Consider the following 20943-nt stretch of genomic DNA (forward strand, 5'->3'; position numbering starts at 1 on the left):
CACTTTGGTTTTATTTGTTGTCTCCTTTTACTGACGTCAATAGAGACTAAATCTGATTATATCTGGTTTCTAAAACTGTACAGGGATAATGACGATCGGGGCTCAAAACGAGAAAAAAATGTTCGGTGTAACAAAACCTTTTATTCTGCAATCTACCATTTTTCTACTGTTTGATTTATACATCTAGTTCGCGATATGCAAAACAAATGAAAGGTATCTGGTAAGGTATACAAATATCACCATCGGCTATTCTTCATATAGGGAACTGAGTAAAAAATATTGTTGTCCCAGTTCTTGTTGGTGTCAACTTTGCGGTCCGCGTCCAAGCAATATTCAATTGCAATTAAAACTAATTGTAAAGGGTTCTGAGGAACACCGTGTCTTATCTGCTACTACTGCTGACAGTTTAAAAGTTTAATTTGTACTGTCAAATCTAAAATAAAAAAAGGTAGGTTATGTATTCACCAGGCAACTATCAACCTGAGACCAAAGGACAAGATCAACTACATAATTCTACAACGAGAATATAAACGGACAAATTAGTTTGGATATATCATGTTTTAAATGTAACAAATAGGATATCATCATCTACTGTTCGATATTATGATATAGTATTCGATAATTCATTTTCATCGGTGTTCCTAACTCTAAATGACGGAATTAAACATGTTTGTTGGCACTCATCTTTCCCCATCTTGGAACAGTGGTGGAACAGCACAACATAAACAATAAAAAAGAATAAACTATAATAAAAAGCAATAGAAAATGGTTGGACTCATCAGACTGGTATTATAGACATAAACGAAAAGACAACTGACACTAGGGGTACCAATTTAAGAGTACTCGAGTTAATTTATGTCAAAATTAGACGACATGGATATTAACAGACTAATGAAAACTTTTTCAGTGATAAAACAATTATCAATTCAATACAATTCAATTCAATATCAAAAGTGGTTTATGTGGACTTTAAGTGTCAAAAAGTCTCAACCTACCGGCAAAAAACGAGAAGCCAAAATGAAAACTTTTAAAGACTTGAATTGTGCGCAGTGCATGTTCAGATATTGAAGAAGGACATGGTGATCCGGTCAAGGGATTTATTGAAATTTTGAGAACCTCTGCACAAAATGTAAGTGGTTTAAACGAATCTGACTAAACGACAATAAATGTTGTAAACCTATTATTACCGGCCGTAAATGTAACATCATCTAATAACATAGTTTGAAAATATGTACGTATGCATGACGATAGTATAAATAACAATAAATAAACTAAACCAATATAGCCGTAAACAAATATACGTATATCGGGATTACAGGAAGTAGAAGGAACTGATCACTTCACTATATTCAAACAATTTAATATGTGAAAAATGGATGTAGATTTAAAGAAAGAGGATATTGTTGCATGTCATCGAGTTGGTGACCCGAAAAAGAAACCGCGTCCAATGCTAATCAGATGCGTTACAAGGGACCTAAAATTTAATTTTTTTACAAACAAAAAGAAACTCAAAGATGACATTAGTTTGGGTAAGGTGTACATAAATGAAGATCTGACTGTGCTAAAAATGAAACGACTGCAATATGTTAGGAAATTAGATATCTTAAAAGCAGCCTTCACGAGAGATGGCAAAGTTCAGTGCATGATGAAAGATGGGGGAAATTCATTTAGGAGAACCGCGATGATCTGTTTAATCTTGGTGTGGATGACGTGGACTTTAATTCATAGTGTTAAATTGCCACCTTTAGATAGAAAAGGTGCAAAGCATAAATCTGGTGGCATAGTGGTCTTTGTTAAAGATTTTTTATATTCAAATATTGAAGTTCTTGAATGTTCTAGTGAAAATGCATTGTGGTTTATTGTTAATAATATTTTATATGAACATGTTTTATTTGGTGCATGTTACATACCACCTGAAGACAGTGAATTTATCTCTATTGACATTTTCGATGTTATAGAAACTGAAATTTTAAAGTATGTAGTCGACAAAAACTACAACATCTGCCTTCTTGGCGACTTTAACGCACATACCAGAAAGAAAGATGGCTTTGTTGAAATGAATCACTATGTTAGTGAATCAGTTCAACTTGACAAGGAGATTCAGCAGAATTTTGACTTTGAAAACTTAGATGCATCAGTCATTTGTACAAAACGTTCTAGTCTGGATAATTATGGAAAATAGATTATTATTGTTATGCAAAGACTTAAATTTATTGATTGTAAATTGCAGATTGTTCAAAGACAAAAATATTGGCGCACTTACTTGTAAGGGACGACATCAAAAGATCGATGTAGGATAAAAAAAAACTTAAATCAATGTTTGGGGGTACAATTCTGCAAGTTTTGTATATCTAAAATCGATTGTTACATATATCCCTATTGGTAAATTTTTCCCAAATTAAGTTAAGAGGGGGGTGGGGTGGGTCAGTGAAAAAACTATGTGAATTAAGTTTTTTATCCTACATTGAACTTTTGATGTCGTCCCTAAAGAATCCACTGTTGTTGACTATTGTGTTATGTCTCCTGAATTGTTTACAAATATTTTAGATTTTGAAATTCTTCTCTATGATTTAATGCTTAGTGATGTGCATAAATCAAATATAAAATATATATGTTGAAATTAACGATTCCACTATGATTACTAAATGTAAATGGGACAATGACAAATATCATAAATTTAATGATGACATTGATGAAGCTGTAATCCATTCAATTGTTGTTAAACTTGAAGAAATAGATACTGATCTGATAGATAATATTATTGTTAATTCAATAGTTGATGAATGTAATTCTTTAATTTTGCAAGCTGCCTCAAAATGTGATTTGGTATTGGGGAAAAAAATCATTAGAAAGGGAGATAATTCTTTAAAAAACAAAAAAAGAAAGGAAAGGTTAGGAAACCATGGTTCAATAGAGAATGTGCTGAGAAACTCAAATTGTATCATAGAGCAAAACGTTATAACTGGAAAGTCAACACTGCTGAAAGTAAAAAAAAATAAAAATGTTCAGTAAAGAGTACATTTTTTTATGTATATGTAATCAATATATATATATCATTAAGAAGTTAAGAAATCTAAGACAACATGATTGTAAATCATACTAGAACTTACTGAATAGAGCATATAGCTCTCAGACTAAACAGAATATTATCAATGAAGTGTATCTTGATTGTTTTATGAAAATTTTAAGAAATTGAACTCTGCTCAAGATGAAAATGATGATACCTTTGAAAGTATTGATTTTAATAATATTACTAGTTTAAATACTGAAAAGAATAGAGCTATCTCAGAAAATTAATGAATTTTCGAAGCATTCTGCTGATAAAATGTTACCTGTTTTTTTGCTTTGTTTAATACTGTTTTTGAATCGGAGTGTATACCGGACTCTTGGTCTGACGGTATTATTGTACCAATATATACTCTGCAAGTCCTGATAATTACAGGGGTATTACGGTTCTGTTTTATTAAAATTATTCACATGTGTGTTGAATAATTACTCCAGTCGATTTGTGAAACAATTGTTTAGATTGCGGTAAAAGCATCAAACTTTGCAGAATGTTAGTTAATGTCATATTTAACATTCATAGCTATGAACCCAATTCAGAAAATCAAAATGGCTGCTCTTGACGGCCATAAAACCAACAGAAAGCATATATAAAAAATGGCTTTACCAATTTAGATTAACTTTGGTACATAAATCCCTTATGACAAAGACTAGCATATGAGGACTTCATATATTGTAGTGCTGGTGGCTATAATGAATGGTGGCCAGTTTGAAAACAAGAGTTTTTCAACATATTTTGATAATTTGCTATTTGCATTTATACTTATGACAAAATTCATGTTTGATCCCTTTACAACTCGTTTTACATATCATTTTTATATGACTGTTGCTTTTCATATTGGATATTCACAAAGTGTTCAAATCAGGCATGCACATTTTGACATAATCAATGTATCTTATATTGGAGTATTTTCCTTTTGATTTCTTTTACTTACAAGTTTGCTTAAGTTACTTTTTACTTTTTATGTTTATACTATGATTTCATGATCACACTATATTGAAAAAAATAAAAATTGTAGATATTTAAATGACTGGAGATGAAAATCTAATAAATAAATAGACTGGAAAGAATTGTGAAACGCAAAAAGTGGACACGTGAATAAAACATTCAAATTCAAAACAGATAAAAAAAAAATGAACAGACATAGACATTGGAACTGGATGTCAGTCCTTTGATGCTAGCAAACAAAGATGTTGCGCACTGAATTGTTTTCTCTCATCACTCCACTTGGACCAGTTAAATGCAGGCCATGGTACTGCAGAAACACTCAAGTATCACATGGAAAAATGATACTGATCCTGTCAAGATAAATTTTCAGATCTCATATTTCGTCGGGAAAAACGAAATCATATTTCTGAGTCACCATTTGAAAAACAAGCAGGCACAGTGGTGATGAATCAACAAGAACAATGACTGCAGGAAGTTGTTTTGTGATGATGTATCTGACGATCTTCAACAAGCAACGACATTTAATGATTTAAAAAAGAGTATGTGCATGACCGTGCACTTGAACCACAAACCATTGTTCTCTTAGCTAAACTCAGTGCTGGAGATGGTAGACATAGAATCATGATTAAAACTGTTAAAACTGCAAAACAAGGAAACAAGACAAAATCAAAAGACACAGAAAGAAATTCAGGAATCTTTTAATCATTGAATTGTGCTTGCCGAATTAGAAGAATACAACGACGGCTCATAGTCTGTAACAGATATTGTGTCAATCGTAGAGCTTGCTGAAATCGCCAAATTGTACAGTAAACACATTGATCAACTTGGAGTTTTCATGGAAGGAATGATTATTACAATGGTTCTGAATTGCAGGGATGGGGTAATTAAAAATGTAATGGTAATTAAGTGTAATGCATTACAATTTTCCATGTAATTGAATGTAATGTGTAATTGAGCATTTTTTTAATTACATGTAATGGTAATTTAATTAATTACATTGAAAAAAGCATGTAATGCTCAATTACTTTTGAATTACATTTGAATTACATGTACTTTTATGGTGTTACAGTTAAGGATTTGCGTTTAATTATATAAATTGTAAAATTATATATATATTTTTCAAGTATTAATATCTATGCTTTTTTAATATATGAAGTCTGTAATTTATTCTGAAGTTTTTATATCATTTATTTGACCTACAGATTTTTTTTTAATAGTCTTATAATTTAAAAAATGTGATAATCATATATAAGGGTTGTTCAGTTTTTAAGAAAGATCTTTAACTAAATAGATTGATAAGTAATAAACACCTTGTTAAACTAAAACAATTAAATGTGTCAGTGTGAAACATCTTTCTGAGACAGTTCATTTAGAGTATAAAATCACTGCATACAATCATTTTGTCAAATTAGTATACACAAAAGGATTATAAAAATAAAAATTAACAGCTGTAAAAACAAACAGCAATTAATCAGATTAAAATGTCCAGGGGCAATGCCACTATTACAGATATTTTATCTAATTAGCAAAATATTGCTAATATTTAGACATTATATACATCATGTACATTGTTTGTACTAAAAATTATTTCCAATATTGTGACAAGCACACTTTTTAATATTTTTATTTAAAGTAAAATAAAAAAATATTTTAAATTCATTTATAATTTCTTTATTCATATTATGTTTAATTCAAATGAGTTCATTTCTGAGATGTCAAAATACCCCTTGATGTATTGGCAAGCTAACAGAAACAAATTCCCTCTCCTATCAATATAATTATCTTCTAATCATTAAAGTTCCATGTCCTGATCAAGCAATATCTTGCACAACATTAGCTCCTGTGAAAGACTATTCACAATTGCTGTTTTCAGACCAGAAGATTCAGATTAATTGACAAAACATTAAAATAACTATATTATATGATTATCAAATGCAACGCTTAAACTATGCTAACATGAATATTTTACACATGCATTATATAAACATGTAAAATATTGTTAAAAAATATCATGATGAAATGTAATGTGTAATTTAATTAATTACTTTAGTAAAGTAATTGTAATTTAATTAATTACATTTCAAAAACTGTGTAATGTGTAATTAGTGTAATTGACCATTTTTGCAATGTAATGTGTAATTTAATTAATTACATTCCAATGTAATTGACCCCAAGTCTGCTGAATTGGATTCAAGATGCCAAAGAAGATTTGCCAGCACACATGAAAGGTAGCGTCGTTCTCCAATATTTGAATGTTGTGAAACAGGTCATTACTAATAGTCGGGAATGCCTCGATTTAGCAAAAGCATCTAAAACAATTCTTTTAAATATTAGCTTGATACTAAGAATCTGTTTGCAGGGATACAAGATGACGGCTTTCGACATGAATCAGTTCCACAAACACCCAGATACGAGGCTTGATAAGTTGTAGTTGTATCCTTTCGATGACGAATTGCACAATTGACGTGTTATAGCTGTGAAATGTTTAGTGTTTGTCTGCGATTCAACAATATTACTTTACAATATCATACTTAACTAGGAAACTAATATGTGTGGAGCAGATTCATGAAAACATCTGTTATTGAATGTCCACGTAAAGCTTTTCTCAGTATCAAGCATATCCCTTCAAATTATTTTGACTTCTAAGTTGGCTATGATGATATCTTCATTTTCACGCTTTTTGGTATGTGGCCTGCTTCACAAACACCACCGTTATAAATCAAGATAACGAATCTACCTTGCTTGTGTGCTTGCATATCTGCTATGAAATGTAGTTTCTAATTTTTAAAAGGTAATATCAATCCTCTCTTCCATGACAACTCAAGTTGGTCAAGGCATTTACTTTACAATTTAGTGCGATCAGAAAGCTTGAAGATTTGCAAAATATCTGTTATAGACCGTCTGTCGTCGATGCTTTGCATTATTTCCGTAAGCACAGTTCGGTTTAGAACAGATTTCTTGCTTTCTTTGTGTGTCTTTGGATTCTGCTTACTGCCAAGTTTTATCAACAAATAACCATGATACATGTACTTGGCCTCCTTTAATTCATGGATTTTACATCTGCAGTACTTAAGTTTGGATAAGCGAACAGTGTCTTGTTGTGTAACAGTAAATTTGGTCCGGTAGTACAATTTGTCCGCCAGACGTTTTTTCCTAGTTTATCAAGTCCATGCCCATGATTTTACTAGGAATATAAGTACCAGGATTATAATTTTGTACGCCAGACGCGCGTTTCGTCTACATAAGACTCATCAGTGACGCTCATATCAAAATATTTATAAAGCCAAACAAGTAGAAAGTTGAAGAGCATTGAGGATCCAAAATTCCAAAAAGTTGTGCCAAATACGGCTAAGGTAATCTGTGCCTGGAATAAGAAAATCCTTAGTTTTTTCAAAAATTTTAAGTTTGGGAAACAGGAAATTTATAAAAATGACCACATTATTGATATTCATGTCAACACCGAAGTGTCGACTACTGGGCTGGTGATACCCTCGGGGACGAAACGTCCACCAGCAGTGGCATAATTGTCCCAAGACTTGATTTTTCTTATAGTTTTATTATATCATAAAATATATTCAAAATAGAAGAAGAAAAAATGTTAGATAAGATTGGAAAATTTCCTTATTTTTTTCCAATTAAAATGAAAGACATTTCCTTTATAACCTAATTAAAACATAATTATTGAGTTTCCATTGCTTATAACATTTTCGTTTTATTATAAAAGACATGGACATTTTTACAAAGGAATACTAATGACATGGACATGATTTCCTAGGAAAATTAGTCTGGGGACAAAAAATTTATTTTAAAAAATGATACACAACTCTTTTACAATATTAAAACATATTACATTTATAGTTACCTTTTAAAACTAAGGGCTTGGACATTTTAACCTAGAATTATTAATGACATGGACATGATTTCCTAGGAAAATTAGTCTGGGACAAATTTTCTTAAACAGACTGATACACAATCTTTCGTTTTTTCTTTAACAATATTAAAACATATTACATTCATATTCACCTTTTAAAATTAAGGGCATGGACATTTTAACCTAAGACTATTAATGACATGGACATGATTTCATAGGAAAATTAGTCTGGGGACATAAATTTTATCAAAAATATAACTATGCAACTCTTAAACATTACTAAAACATATCCATGGTTTAAATGTAATTGAATTTATTATAGGATTTTATAGGACATGATTACCTAGGAAAATTGGTCTGGGGACATATATTGCTAACATCGGACTAAATATACTAGTAAATTCTGTAACCATGGACTTTTTATACTAGTAATATTTGTCCGCCCAGACATATTTTACCAGGACAAATTTATCACTTACAAACGATCTCTTTTGTCGATCATAAATGACGATGTATATTGGAGATACATGAAGTCAGATACAACACCACAGAAAAAAATAAACTGCAGTCGATGTTTTGTTTTAATCCCGCACATCTTTAATGTGACTGGATATTTTACTGTTTTTTTGTTTTTTTTTCTCAATCGGCGACTCATCTTAAACAACAGAAGTATGTTTCCGTTTTTCCTGATGTAATATTTTAAAATCTGCAAATATGTTTGGACAGGATCTGTGCAGTGTTGCCCTCTGCAGTGTTTCTGATGTTCCATAGCCTTCATTCAACTGTTCCAAAGTGAGCTATAGGATTAACCAATTCAACGCGCTATATCTTTTTATGTTGGCATCAAAGGAAAACGACAACCACTTCAAATATTTATGTTCTTTTTGTATCTACTTGGAATTTTCAATCCACACAAGTCCTTTCTTAGAGTTGCACACATTCCCTCCAGTACATTTCTTCATTTGTTTATTCAGCTCTAGTGTTTCCTATATCTTCAATTTTGATGCTTTTCAGCATTGTGGTCATAAATTATATATTATATGTATACGTAAATTATGTGGTGAAAGGTTACTTAGACAAATCTGTAAGTATAAAAAAAAATGAATCAGATACCTCTATTTCGTAAACATATGTCTTGTTTGTCCACTTGGGGAATATCCAATAAATAGAAACAGTCATATAACAATGATTTTACTAAACTAGTTGTAAATGCATTAAAAAGATAGTATGACTGCAAATAGAAAATTAATGGAAATAGCGAATAATGATATATTGGAAATTCTTGTTTTCAAAATAGCCACCATTTCCAGCCAATTTCGACTTTCAGAGTGGGTCCATAGCTAGAAATATTTTCAAGGACTTAAACTTCTATTATGCCAAATTATGCTTTTAACTTCGTACTTCATTTGGCCTTTTACACATTTTTTTATTCAAGCGTCACTGATGACGCTCAAATAAACAGCGGTATACTACTGTTGTCTTTATGAGTCTTTTGTAGACGAAACGCGCGTCTGCGTAATATATAAAATTTTAATCCTGGTATCTATGGTGAGATTATTTACCAGAATCTGGACAATTTTGTTAAAAATCTGCACAAATCAACTGGACTGAATAGGCTTTATTGTTATTTAGATAATGTTAATGTTCTCTGCGAAGAGCAAGCAAGCATTATAATGGTTGTTTGTTTATACGTTTAACGACAAATTTATGTGACGTATAAAATTTTCTGACGTCAGACACGCGAATCAATGAATGTGTTTGTAGATGTTTTTTGTGTTCTGTTAAATTGTTCCTTTTACAATTGTTACACGATGATGACTGCTGTACCCATATTTTGAATATTTTATTTATCATGTTAGTTTAGTTCACGCATCATTGTAAATATAACGGAATTGGATAAGACTGGCATCAAAGCGAGAGGTTAAGCGCTTTGAAACCAGGTTTTTATCCACCGTTTTCTACATTTGAAAATGCCTGTACCAAGTCAGGAATATGACAGTTCTTGACCATTCGTTTTTTATGTGTTTTGTCATTTGTTTTTGCAAAGTCATTATGGACTTTCCGATTGGATTCTCCTCTGAGTTCAGTATTTTTGTGATTTTACTTTCTGTGGTACTACTGATCATATGTTTTTTTTTTTGGGGGGTAACAAAACTACCTAACTGTGCTTTGTCTTAAAACAACAAACAACGAGAGAAATGTCAATTAAAATTAGGTGGATCTTTATCTTGCTGTAGGTCTGTAGCACATCAGTTGATTTTTAAAACATTTCTATCTACAATGCAGTTGTAAAGGATAAGTTAAAGCATAGGATTTCTTAATTGTTGTATCATTAACGTCCTATTGCAAAAATTACATGTGTGTTTTTGGAAGAGATTAACTAACATCAAGTGAAAATCTCGCATTACCAACTGATGCTCCCCAAAAGGGTTTTTTAATTGAGAGAAATAATAATATGCTCGGAAGGACAAATAAAACATGTACCTGTTTGTTTTTTCAGTTGTCTTAATTCATACTGGGACAATCCACTTTACAGGATCTGCTTACCCTTCCGGAGCACCTGAGATCACCCCTAGTTTTTGGTGGGGTTCGTGTTGTTTATTCTTTAGTTTTCTATGTTGTGTCACAATTGTTTGTCTGTTTGTCTTTTTTCATTGTTAGCCTTTGCGTTGTCAGTTTATTTTAGATTTATGAGTTTGACTGTCCCTTTGATATCTTTTGTCTCTCTTTTACATCTAAGCAATGGCTATACGCTCCAGGAAGTCTTCAAGTCGGGGTTCCAGAAACAAAAGGTTTACCCCTACTTTCTCCAGAGTTCAAATATGCATAAAAACCCTTATAGGTTATAAACATAAAACAAATTAGCCATACCAATGCAACATGGGTCCTCTAACACTAGCTCATCTGTCTGGTTGGGACAAAAGCTATTGCCAAAATAACAGAATAAGATACATTATAATGTATTTAACCACATGGCTCAACTGCCAGTATGTAGTAAATGTCAAACAATATGTAAAAAATATAAAAAATTATATTTGAATTCCACTGCATATTAAAAATATGTAAGATAAAGGACGAAATTTTGCTTTGGAACATCCTATTGATTGACCTATCAGAGTTGTTGCAAGAACTCTTCAAGTGCAGATACCATGTCATTCCCTCTAAGGGAGACATTAAATTATACCTCTCCAATCAGACCAACCGTTTTACTGCCAAGTGGGAAAAATCTGGGAAAGACCATACTTGTTCATCCCTTTATATAAATCTGTATTACATACAAGATATACATATGTTTATGAAAATGGTTGACTCAAACATTTTAGTCTTGGATGCATGATTTTTTTGCTTTGGTCTTTGAACAAGCTTTCAGTATCTGCCAGTTCTCTCAGATATGTACTATTGGTTTTTTTTTCATTAGTTTTGAGTGGTAACTTCTTAGTATCAATCTGATTAGTTAAGTCCTTTTCGTCTGATTGCTATAGTTTGTTGCATTGTATTTAAATGTAATATCAGTATTTAGTTCTATTATAATCTTAAATCAATCCTAATTCTATCTTATTTTTGAGATATAGTTTTTCAATTGTGACATCATTTTTGTGCTCTTTCAGAAATTCAAATTTTTGTGCCTTTTCATCACTTCGTATGTGACTTCATTTTTATGACTTTTTGCGTTGAGGACTGGACTAAGTCGGGTGTGTCTATTTTCTGTGTTTTTGGTCTTTGTATTATGTATTCGGGTTTTGTTTTCTGTAATTAGTTAAGACTTCAGTTGTATCATGTATATCTTTTATATTTATTTGATAAAATTTACTGTTTGCAATTGCATAAATTTGTCTAAATAATAAGGATGTTCTTATGACAAGCAGAAAACCCTAGCCGTATTTGGCACAACCTTTTTCAACTTTTGATCCTCAGTGCTGTACATTTTTGTACTTTTTTTTACTTTCGAACTTTTATATCTGGGCGTCACTGGTAAGTCTTGTGTGGACGAGGCGCGTTTTTTGGCATATTGAATTTTAAACCTGATGCCTTTTGTTATCTATTATTCATGTGTTTCTTTGACTAATACGTTCTTCTATTTATTTGTATTGTAGTCCTGTAATATTATGTTGTCATTTTAATGTTATATTTAACATTGCCATTAAAGTGCGAGGTTTGGCATACCACAAAACCAGGTTCAACCCACCATTTTGTTCTTTAAAAATGTCCTGTACCAAGTCAGGAAAATGGCCATTGTTATATCATAGTTCGTAACATTTTCACGTTGTGTTTCCGTTGTGTCGTTTGTTTTCTCTTATATTTTAGTGTGAATCCACATTACTATGAGACGTGTCACAGTACTTTTCTATCCCAAATTCATGTTAAATTTGTTATTCTCATCGGATTTTGTCTAATGCTTACTCCGTTTCTGTGTGTGTTACATTTTAATGTTGTGTCGTTGTTCTCTTATATTTATTGCGTTTCCCTCAGTTTTGGTTTGTTAACCCGATTTTGTTTTTTGTCCATAGATTTACGAGTTTTGAACAGCGGTATACTACTGTTGCCTTTATTTGTTATTCTGCTGTTCTGTTATTCCACTGTCCAAAATGAGGGGATTTGGAACCAGCAAACATGATTAACTCTGCCACATTTTGTGTGGGAATATCCCAAGCCAGGAGCCTATAGATCAGTGGTTGTCATTTGTTACTGTATATCATATCTGTTTATTATTTTCCTCTTGTACATAGATCAGACTGTCAGACTGATATTTCTCTCATTTATATTCTTTTAAATGTTTAAAAGAGGGTGCTTTTTTTAAGCTTGCTTTGCAACATTGTTTTTTTCTCATTGTTGAAATCAGAATGGTGACCTAAATTGCATACATCAACTTACTGATATTCTAGTGGCGGGTTTTCTCGTTGGCAATCATACCACACATCTCCTTATTTCTACACACCAGTGGTATTAAAGAGTTATGTCCCTACTTCTAGTTGTAACTAATATAGAGTTATGTCCCTTTTCCTAGGTTTTATCTATCAGAGTTATATCCCTTTCTCTAGATTTAACTAACAAAGAGTTATGTCCCTTCCTCAAGTTTTAACTAATATAGAGTTATGTCCCTTTCTCTAGTTTTGACTGTCATAGTGTTATGTCCCTTTCTCTAGTTTTAACTGTAATAGAGTTATGTCCCTTTTCCTAGTTTTAACTATCTTAGAGTTATGTCCCTTTCCCTATGTTTAACTAATATAGAGTTATGTCCCTTTTCCTATGTTTAAATATCAGAGTTATGTCCCTTTCTCTAATTTAACTATCATAACAAAAACAAACAGATTTTTTAACTTTTATTTGTCCACAGTGATCTCATGTAGAGTATAAACACACTGCTTAGCACTGAGCTCATCATTTTGGCAGGCAAAATCACTATAGTTATATAATTAACAAATAAATAAATAATAACAATGAGGAAAACAATTGCAAAATTGCACAATTTGAAAATAATGCTTGATTTATGATTTGAGGAACAAATGATAAAATAAGAATGGTATAGAAATTCAATTAGACATTATTAATTAAGTCATATGCAAATCTATCCTTAAATATACAATTTCTTTAAAATTTCATTTCCATGTCAAGTTAAAATGCTTTACAATTTAGAAAAAATAATAAAATGAGAAAAGTGTTCTGAGCCTCACATTTTGTCCTGTTTCTTTATTATGTTTTAAACAATGTTTTTGCTTTTAAATTTTAAAAACAATATAATATATACTGCATATTACATAACACCAAAGCATATACACAAAATATACCTCAGGTCATACAGTTGCAATTTTCATGTCCTAACTATTAAAAGTTATTGCTAATTTATATCCCATGGTCACAATATTTCATATAGACTCATTTTCAAATGTTATTGTATCAACACTTTCTTCATTAAAAGAGACTACAAGGAGACAGATTAGCATATGCACTTGTTGCTTGTTTCTGAATCCTATTTGTAAATGTGAATATATGTTGTAATTGTATAATTTATAATAAAATATTGTTTACACTAATTATATTGTGCATTAATAAAATCTTGATTTTAAAACTGGTCCCATTTTCATATTAATTATTTACCTGGGAATTAAACTAAATAAGTAAACTTATATTTTCCACTTATTTCTGAATTTCAATATCTGAAAACAGAATTTCTAATGAAAAATGTTTTAAAATATTAAATGTTTATGAATTAATACAAATAAAAATACCTGAAATTTGATTTCACTTAAGCAATTGGATATTCCAACCAGAAGCAAATTGAAAGTTCAATTTTTGTTTATCTATTTTTATGTTATTTGTCTTCAACAGAAATGACAATTTTGACAATTTTTTGTAAAAGCATCATGTTAAAATGTTAAATTTAATGAAAAAGTGTAATTTTGAAAAAAACATTTCGCATAATGATTCCATTGGCTTTAGTATGCATGTTCTGTCTTTAACAATGTTTCCGAAAAGGTCTCCAAAAGAGAAAGTAAAAATGAACAGTCTCTTGTTCAAATAGTAGACATATATATATATATAGGAGATGTGAATGACCAGAACAAAAATGATAGTGTTTATCAATTGCAAAATCATTTAAATGAACAATGGTCATATCAATAAAGTGAGGTTCATCGGAAATGTCACAAGAATTAGTTGAAACTAACAGTTACGCTTAGTTTAATACACTTATACACATGTAAACGCCAGAAGGCAATTACAATTTTCTTTGAAAAGTAAAGTTTGCTAGCAGATGAATGATATTTGTTGAGTACGCAAGTGCTAAGAATGTTTTAGTAATATCAAATAGAAGAGTAATCCTTATGCAAAAAAGCTACTTTAGTCATAAGGGGACTTTAATATCAAGATGAGGTTTGGAGGTTTATGTGTGTGTCAAGGATGGGCTAAAAATATGACATATATATGTTTCCTGTTATGATAGGATGAACATTAAAGACTACTGCTAATAAAATTTTCATTTGCATTTTTTTAAAAGAAAAATATTTTTTTTATAAAAAAATAACCATAAAATTCTGAATTTTTCCTGAAGTGAAACAGTGAAAGATTAACCAAAAAGTTGAAGGTCACATTTAATTATTAACAAATGGTAACAGGAAACATATTTTTTAATTTGGCCTTATCAATGAAAAGTAGAAATTTCTGGGACTTTTAAGTTGGTTTGTAATGGAAACAATACTACAGATGACAATCCCTAAGAAAAAGACTATGTATCAAAATATTCTATAAAAATACCATCACTAAAGCTATCCGCCTGCGAAAAAAGCCACCAGACGGTTAAAATTATATGAAACATGATGCATGAATGTATCGAGAATTGACTAGAATATTTCATAAATACAATTATGACATATAAAGGTGTCATTATGTACAAATAAAATCACAGTTACAAATTACTACAAAGATTCTGTTACAGAAATCAATAGTATAATCTGCCATAGAATGACACACAAGGGATTGTACAACCATACTCAAGTAATAAACAATAAAAACACAAAGCTGACACTGCATTCTTTTTTTACCCATTATTTGGAGGATAAATGCAAAAAATGTTCTTTTTATATCTAATATCATCATTTTATTATTTATCATATTTGAAATAGTATTGTTAATAGTGATGATAAAAAAATAGTAAAAGCTTTTACCATTTTCTTTTTTCTTATAATTTGAAGAATAGATTGTACAAAATTTCCTTATAGATGCAAAAAACGTTTATATCTAATATCATCATTTTACTTTTTATTGTATTTGATATATTATTGTTGATAATGATGAGCAAGCAATAGTAAAAGCTTTTACGATATGCTATTTATCTTACATTATTTGAAGAATAAATGCACAAATCCTTGATGTTAAAAATGGTTAACTAGTACTTTCTATAATGTAATATAATTTTTACTGTAACATATTTGACAAGTTACTTTGCTTATTTTGTGGTTCATCAATTTGGATTTTTTTGGGATAACACAAATTTGTTGACTCTGAGTGAGTTATGGATGTCCCTTGGATGAAAAAGACTAAAAAAAAAGACTGTTAGACTTCAGACGAATATTGAATAAATTAAAGTCTAGATTTTCACAACCTCAACCTGTCCCCAACTGTGTAAAAAAATCTATTAAAAACCCTATAGCAGATAGTGTTTATACACACTTATCATAGTTATTATAATAAAAACATAAAAAGAAATTATGTTCCCAAATCCTACATAGAAATAATAATTATTGAATGTGATGTATATATTTATAAGCTTCTACAATTTGGTTGTAATACATTTGTTGCATGAAAAACATATCAAATACATTTTGCAGTGCTATTTTATACAGATTTCCTTGTGCTATTTATAGATTTTTAGCTGTCAGATGACATTTGTCATATATCAAAAGCTAATTACAAGACACATATAAATGTATACTGATTAGTAAGCTGACAACATAAAGTTTATATTTTTTTTTATAGTATTACATTTTTGATAATATACATGTTTTTTTACTGCACCAATGTCATAAGAATCTGCTAAATATGGGAATTCAAAAAAGACTGCAATGGCTGAGACTTTTTGTAATTAATGAATTTTATTTTGAACCACCATGACCACTAAGATCTTAGCATGCATACTTATGCATTTGGTTTTTTATTATTAAAATTAATTGTAATTGTAAAACCTTGAAAATCTGTCACATGGGAGATAATTCTTAAAAGATCAACACACTTTTTTCAAATATTTCGCTTTGAAAAGGGAAGGTGTTTAAAAATTATCACTTATTAAAAAGTAGATGTACATGCAGTTGTAAACTTGAATAAGACAGGAGCTTATTCCATAATTTATGAATTTAACCCATTATATATTTTGAACAAAAATGTATATAGCACTTTGTGTTTTGATATGATTCTGTACAAGTGATTTCTCTTTCAACAATACAGGTACATCTTATATATATACTGTGGATTCATTAATTTGAATGGGTTTCATTGATTGATAAAACATAATTTTTATAGATACATTATTTCATGGTCTTGACAACTTCTGCATGAAATAAAACCAATCAGAATTCTGTATTTTGTTAAACTTAATCAATCAGAATTCTGTATTTTGTTGAAATTAACCAATCAGAATTCTGTATTTTTTGGAAATTATCCTATCAGAGTTCTGTATCTTGTTGAACTTAACCAATCAGAATTCTATATTTTGTTGAACTTAATAAACCAGAGCTCTTTATTTTGTTAAACTTATAACCAATCAGAATTCTGTATTTTAATGAACTTTGTTTCCAGTCAGAATTCTGTATTTTTTCAACTCAATAACCTTATTTATCCTCTGGAAATTCATGAAAATCATTAATGAGAACCAAAAGCAATAAATGAATCTACAGTAATATATATATATATATATATATATATATAAGTATGTTGATTTATGCACAAAATGATCAGAAAGTTAAATTCAGGTGAATTGCAATCAAAATGCAAAATTAATTACAAGTCATTTGCAAATTCAGAATCCTTAAATCTAGACCGTTTCAATATTTTATCTGAACAGTCATACAAAATTCTTGTTTATATAAAATGAATACTTTCAATATTGCAAGAAAATTGTTAAGTTATGCACCAAACAATATTGCATCACTTATCAGTCAAATTCATAAATGTTTAACAATAACTTACAAGTCCCAACAAAAGAAAATTAAATCTGATATTGAATGTGCTAATGCTAGGATAACGATAAAGAGAATGATGAAATTGTAAGATTTAAAACTATAAAATCAACTTTAATAGTCAAATAAAGATCATTTAGATTACCAGTTCTGCACTTTTTAAGATGAACAAAAATTAACAATATTTGTTTAAAATTTCATCTTTCTCTTCAACATGTCCTTTTAAAAAAACTTGTCATTTGTCAAAAATGAAAATGTAGGTAAACTGTAAAATCAAATAAATTTAAAATTACTGTTAACTTTTACATTTTATCCTTAAAAATTAGACAACAAAACAACATTCAAACAGCTTATATCACATCAGTTTGGCTTTCATTCTAAAATTTACAATCATTTAACATATTTAACAATAGAACAAACACAAAGAAACATATTTCAGTTTCCCAAATTTTGATCAAAGCACTAACAGCACTGTAGGTCTAGCACACTATTACACAACAGAGACAGCACCTGCAGGTAGCACAAATAGCATAAAACATTACTTTTAGCATATACCATTCACACACAATAAATATGAATATCATACATATAAATACACATTATACTTAACAAACAATCAATACATGCCTTACACAATATTCTTTTATATTATCAGCCGAGTCTAAAGTATGTATAAATTATTTTCTTGCAAATCGCAGGGATTTGTATAGTAAGACAAATCCTTGCAAATGGTGCTTAGTCATTTCCATTTTTTATTTATCCATGGCTATGTTCCTACATGTTAAATCTTTCATGTATTGAAACCAATTTTCTCATATAGAAAATATGTTTGATATGAGAAAATATGTTTGTAATTTAGATCATTTATCGTAACTGATCATAAAATTGAATTAGAATTGAAACATTTTCAAGAGAACTTGTTATCACATCAATAGTTTTTGCTGTATACATATAAGTGACATCACATAGATACCATGTACATAGCAGTCACACTTTTGCTTATCACATTTCACACATGTAATCTACTACAATAAGGATCACAGCTTACATGACTAGTCAGATTGAAAACTTTAAAAAGGGGCTAAAATAACCTGGCCCCATGTATGGTGTGGTCACACTAAGAATAAAACCTAATCCAAAAATTTTAGTCTGACCACCAGAGCTTTTTCTACTCAAAACTAAACAGGAATGTAAATCCTTATGGTATAAAGTATCAGAAAAAATTTAACAGCTTTTTCTAGTAAAAATAGCCAAAGTTTTCAATGAAAAGTAAATTACTAAAATATTTTAAATTAAACAATTAATTTTTTCGATCTTTTCTTCTTTTTTTGTGAAAATTATGATCAAGTTATTTCATTTTCAACTTGCAATATTTAACATATTTTAATTACAATAGCAATATATTTTGCCTTTTTACTGAATATTTTTTCCCGTTATCTGTTTTATCCGGAATAAACTAATAACAGGGAAAAAAAAACAGGTCATGAATCAATGATATGAACATTAATAAATGTTATAAAGTAAATCTTTCCTTATTAGTATAAACAACTATATCTTTTGATTGTCAAATCTTCCTGTTTAATATTACTGGTTGGTTAAATTTCAAATACAAACCTATTATGACATTTCACTAAATAATTGTGTGTCAGTAAAATTTTATAATTATTCAAACCAACTAACATATTTCACAAAATAATTTGTTGATTTGTACTTTTGGGTGATAGAAATGTTTTAAAATATGCAGACACAGTATATTTTGTATAATTTCTAACCAGTACTGTGCCCAGTGATTACTTTTTTTTTCTTACTAGCTACTGGCCAAAGTGACCTCAAATGAGTTTATGCTGGCCACGGTGACCTCAAATGAATTTATACTGGCCAAAGTGACCTCATATGAATTTATACTGGCCATAGCCATGATTATATAAATGCCCCAATTTCTAAAAAACAATCTAAATTAGTCTATGCAAATTCTGGCTGAAACTGAAGGTACTGAATCAGTCTGGTTGGTAGGGGTAACCTCTGTATAATATCAGGGTACTGGAATTGTTGTAATATCCGGATACGACATCGGTTCTGTAGACTGCCAGCAGTCGGTAGTTTGTAAATCTGTAAATGGTCGTACTGTGTTTCTTTGTCATTTAAAACTATTGCCATTCGACTTCCACAGTTTGAAAATATTGGCAGGTAATTGACAGGACAAGAATGTATTGCACAGATGAAGCGATTGTATTGGATACAATGAAGTGTTTGTGTTGTGTCAGCATTAAATATATAAACACAAACATCAACTGGCTGCATGCGACGTGCCCTTTTTTCACGACAACAACAACCTGCTCCACTGGAAACCATAATGGCAAAGATTAGGTAGCCATCTTTGGCAAAGAATATATCTTTTAAATGTGGATTTAGACTAGAATGCATATCGTCAACTCGTGGATTTGTACGGAGCACCGACCACGAATCCAACTGCACCAAACTTAAACTGTTATCCTCTCCTCGTAGAAAACTTGTGGCAGCTATTCTAGATGAACTGAATCTTGGATCAAATGCAAATAAACTATGATGAAATGGCAGAGTGACCTCTCTTATCAACTCTCTCTTCTTGAGACAAAATAACTGGAAGACAAATGCACTGTTATTGTCTGATTTTATGCTTGGAATTTTAATCAGGCACACAGTTCCATCAGGACTTATCTCTCCACGCAAGGCCTCATTCACAAATTCAACATTCTTTTTACCAAAGACACCTAGGAATTTGTTTGTTTCCAAGTCAATAACACCAAATTGTGTCATCATGTTTCTGACTAGATGAAGAACGACTGTTGACTCATGATAGCATAAAACACTTTTGACATGAAAGTTTTGAATGGATGAGAGTTGGGCAGGAATATGATTGTACTCAAAATGTTCCGCCATCTTGGTGAACTTGTTGCGTCTACGGAAACTAAACAGTGAATGAGATTTGTTAAGATTGATGATACCCTGGCGGCTAATACAAAATGTTGGACTACAGTCTTTGAACACAACTCCATTGCATGACATCGTGGTCTCTGAAAATCCAGCAGCCTCTGAAACAGAAGGATATTCACTGAATTAAATTGAAAAAAAAAATGTGCACACACTAAAATGTACAATCTGTTATAATGTCTGGTTAAATACAACAAACTGTGGAACAGAAAAATGTATACTGTTTAAATTGGAAAACATGTGTGTACACATAGAAATGTGCAAAGTGTTATTGGCTGAAAAAAGATACTTTTATTAGCTAAATACCTTCTGAAATAGAACAATAATATCTGCAGACAACACATAGTTTAAATGCAAAACAAGTGAGGACACATAGCAATGTAAAGTGAAGTACAATTTAACTATAAGTCTCCAATAGCAAA

At 30.4% G+C, this 20943-nt stretch overlaps 1 protein-coding gene across 4 annotated transcripts in view; it reads right to left on the reverse strand.

Moving 5' to 3' along the window:
• Positions 1 to 15039: 15039 nt before the first annotated feature.
• Positions 15040 to 20943, reverse strand: part of LOC143044379 (uncharacterized) — a 71105-nt gene continuing 65201 nt past the window's right edge. For all 4 annotated transcript variants that reach the window (XM_076216354.1, XM_076216356.1, XM_076216357.1 and 1 more), the window contains exon 3: positions 15040 to 20622. In XM_076216354.1, coding sequence (XP_076072469.1) covers positions 19514 to 20622 — 1109 coding nt within the window. In that variant the 3' untranslated portion in view covers positions 15040 to 19513. The remainder of the gene's footprint in view (positions 20623 to 20943) is intronic.

The sequence above is a fragment of the Mytilus galloprovincialis genome, chromosome 9 (assembly GCF_965363235.1).
Source record: "Mytilus galloprovincialis chromosome 9, xbMytGall1.hap1.1, whole genome shotgun sequence".
Classification (NCBI taxonomy): domain Eukaryota; kingdom Metazoa; phylum Mollusca; class Bivalvia; order Mytilida; family Mytilidae; genus Mytilus; species Mytilus galloprovincialis.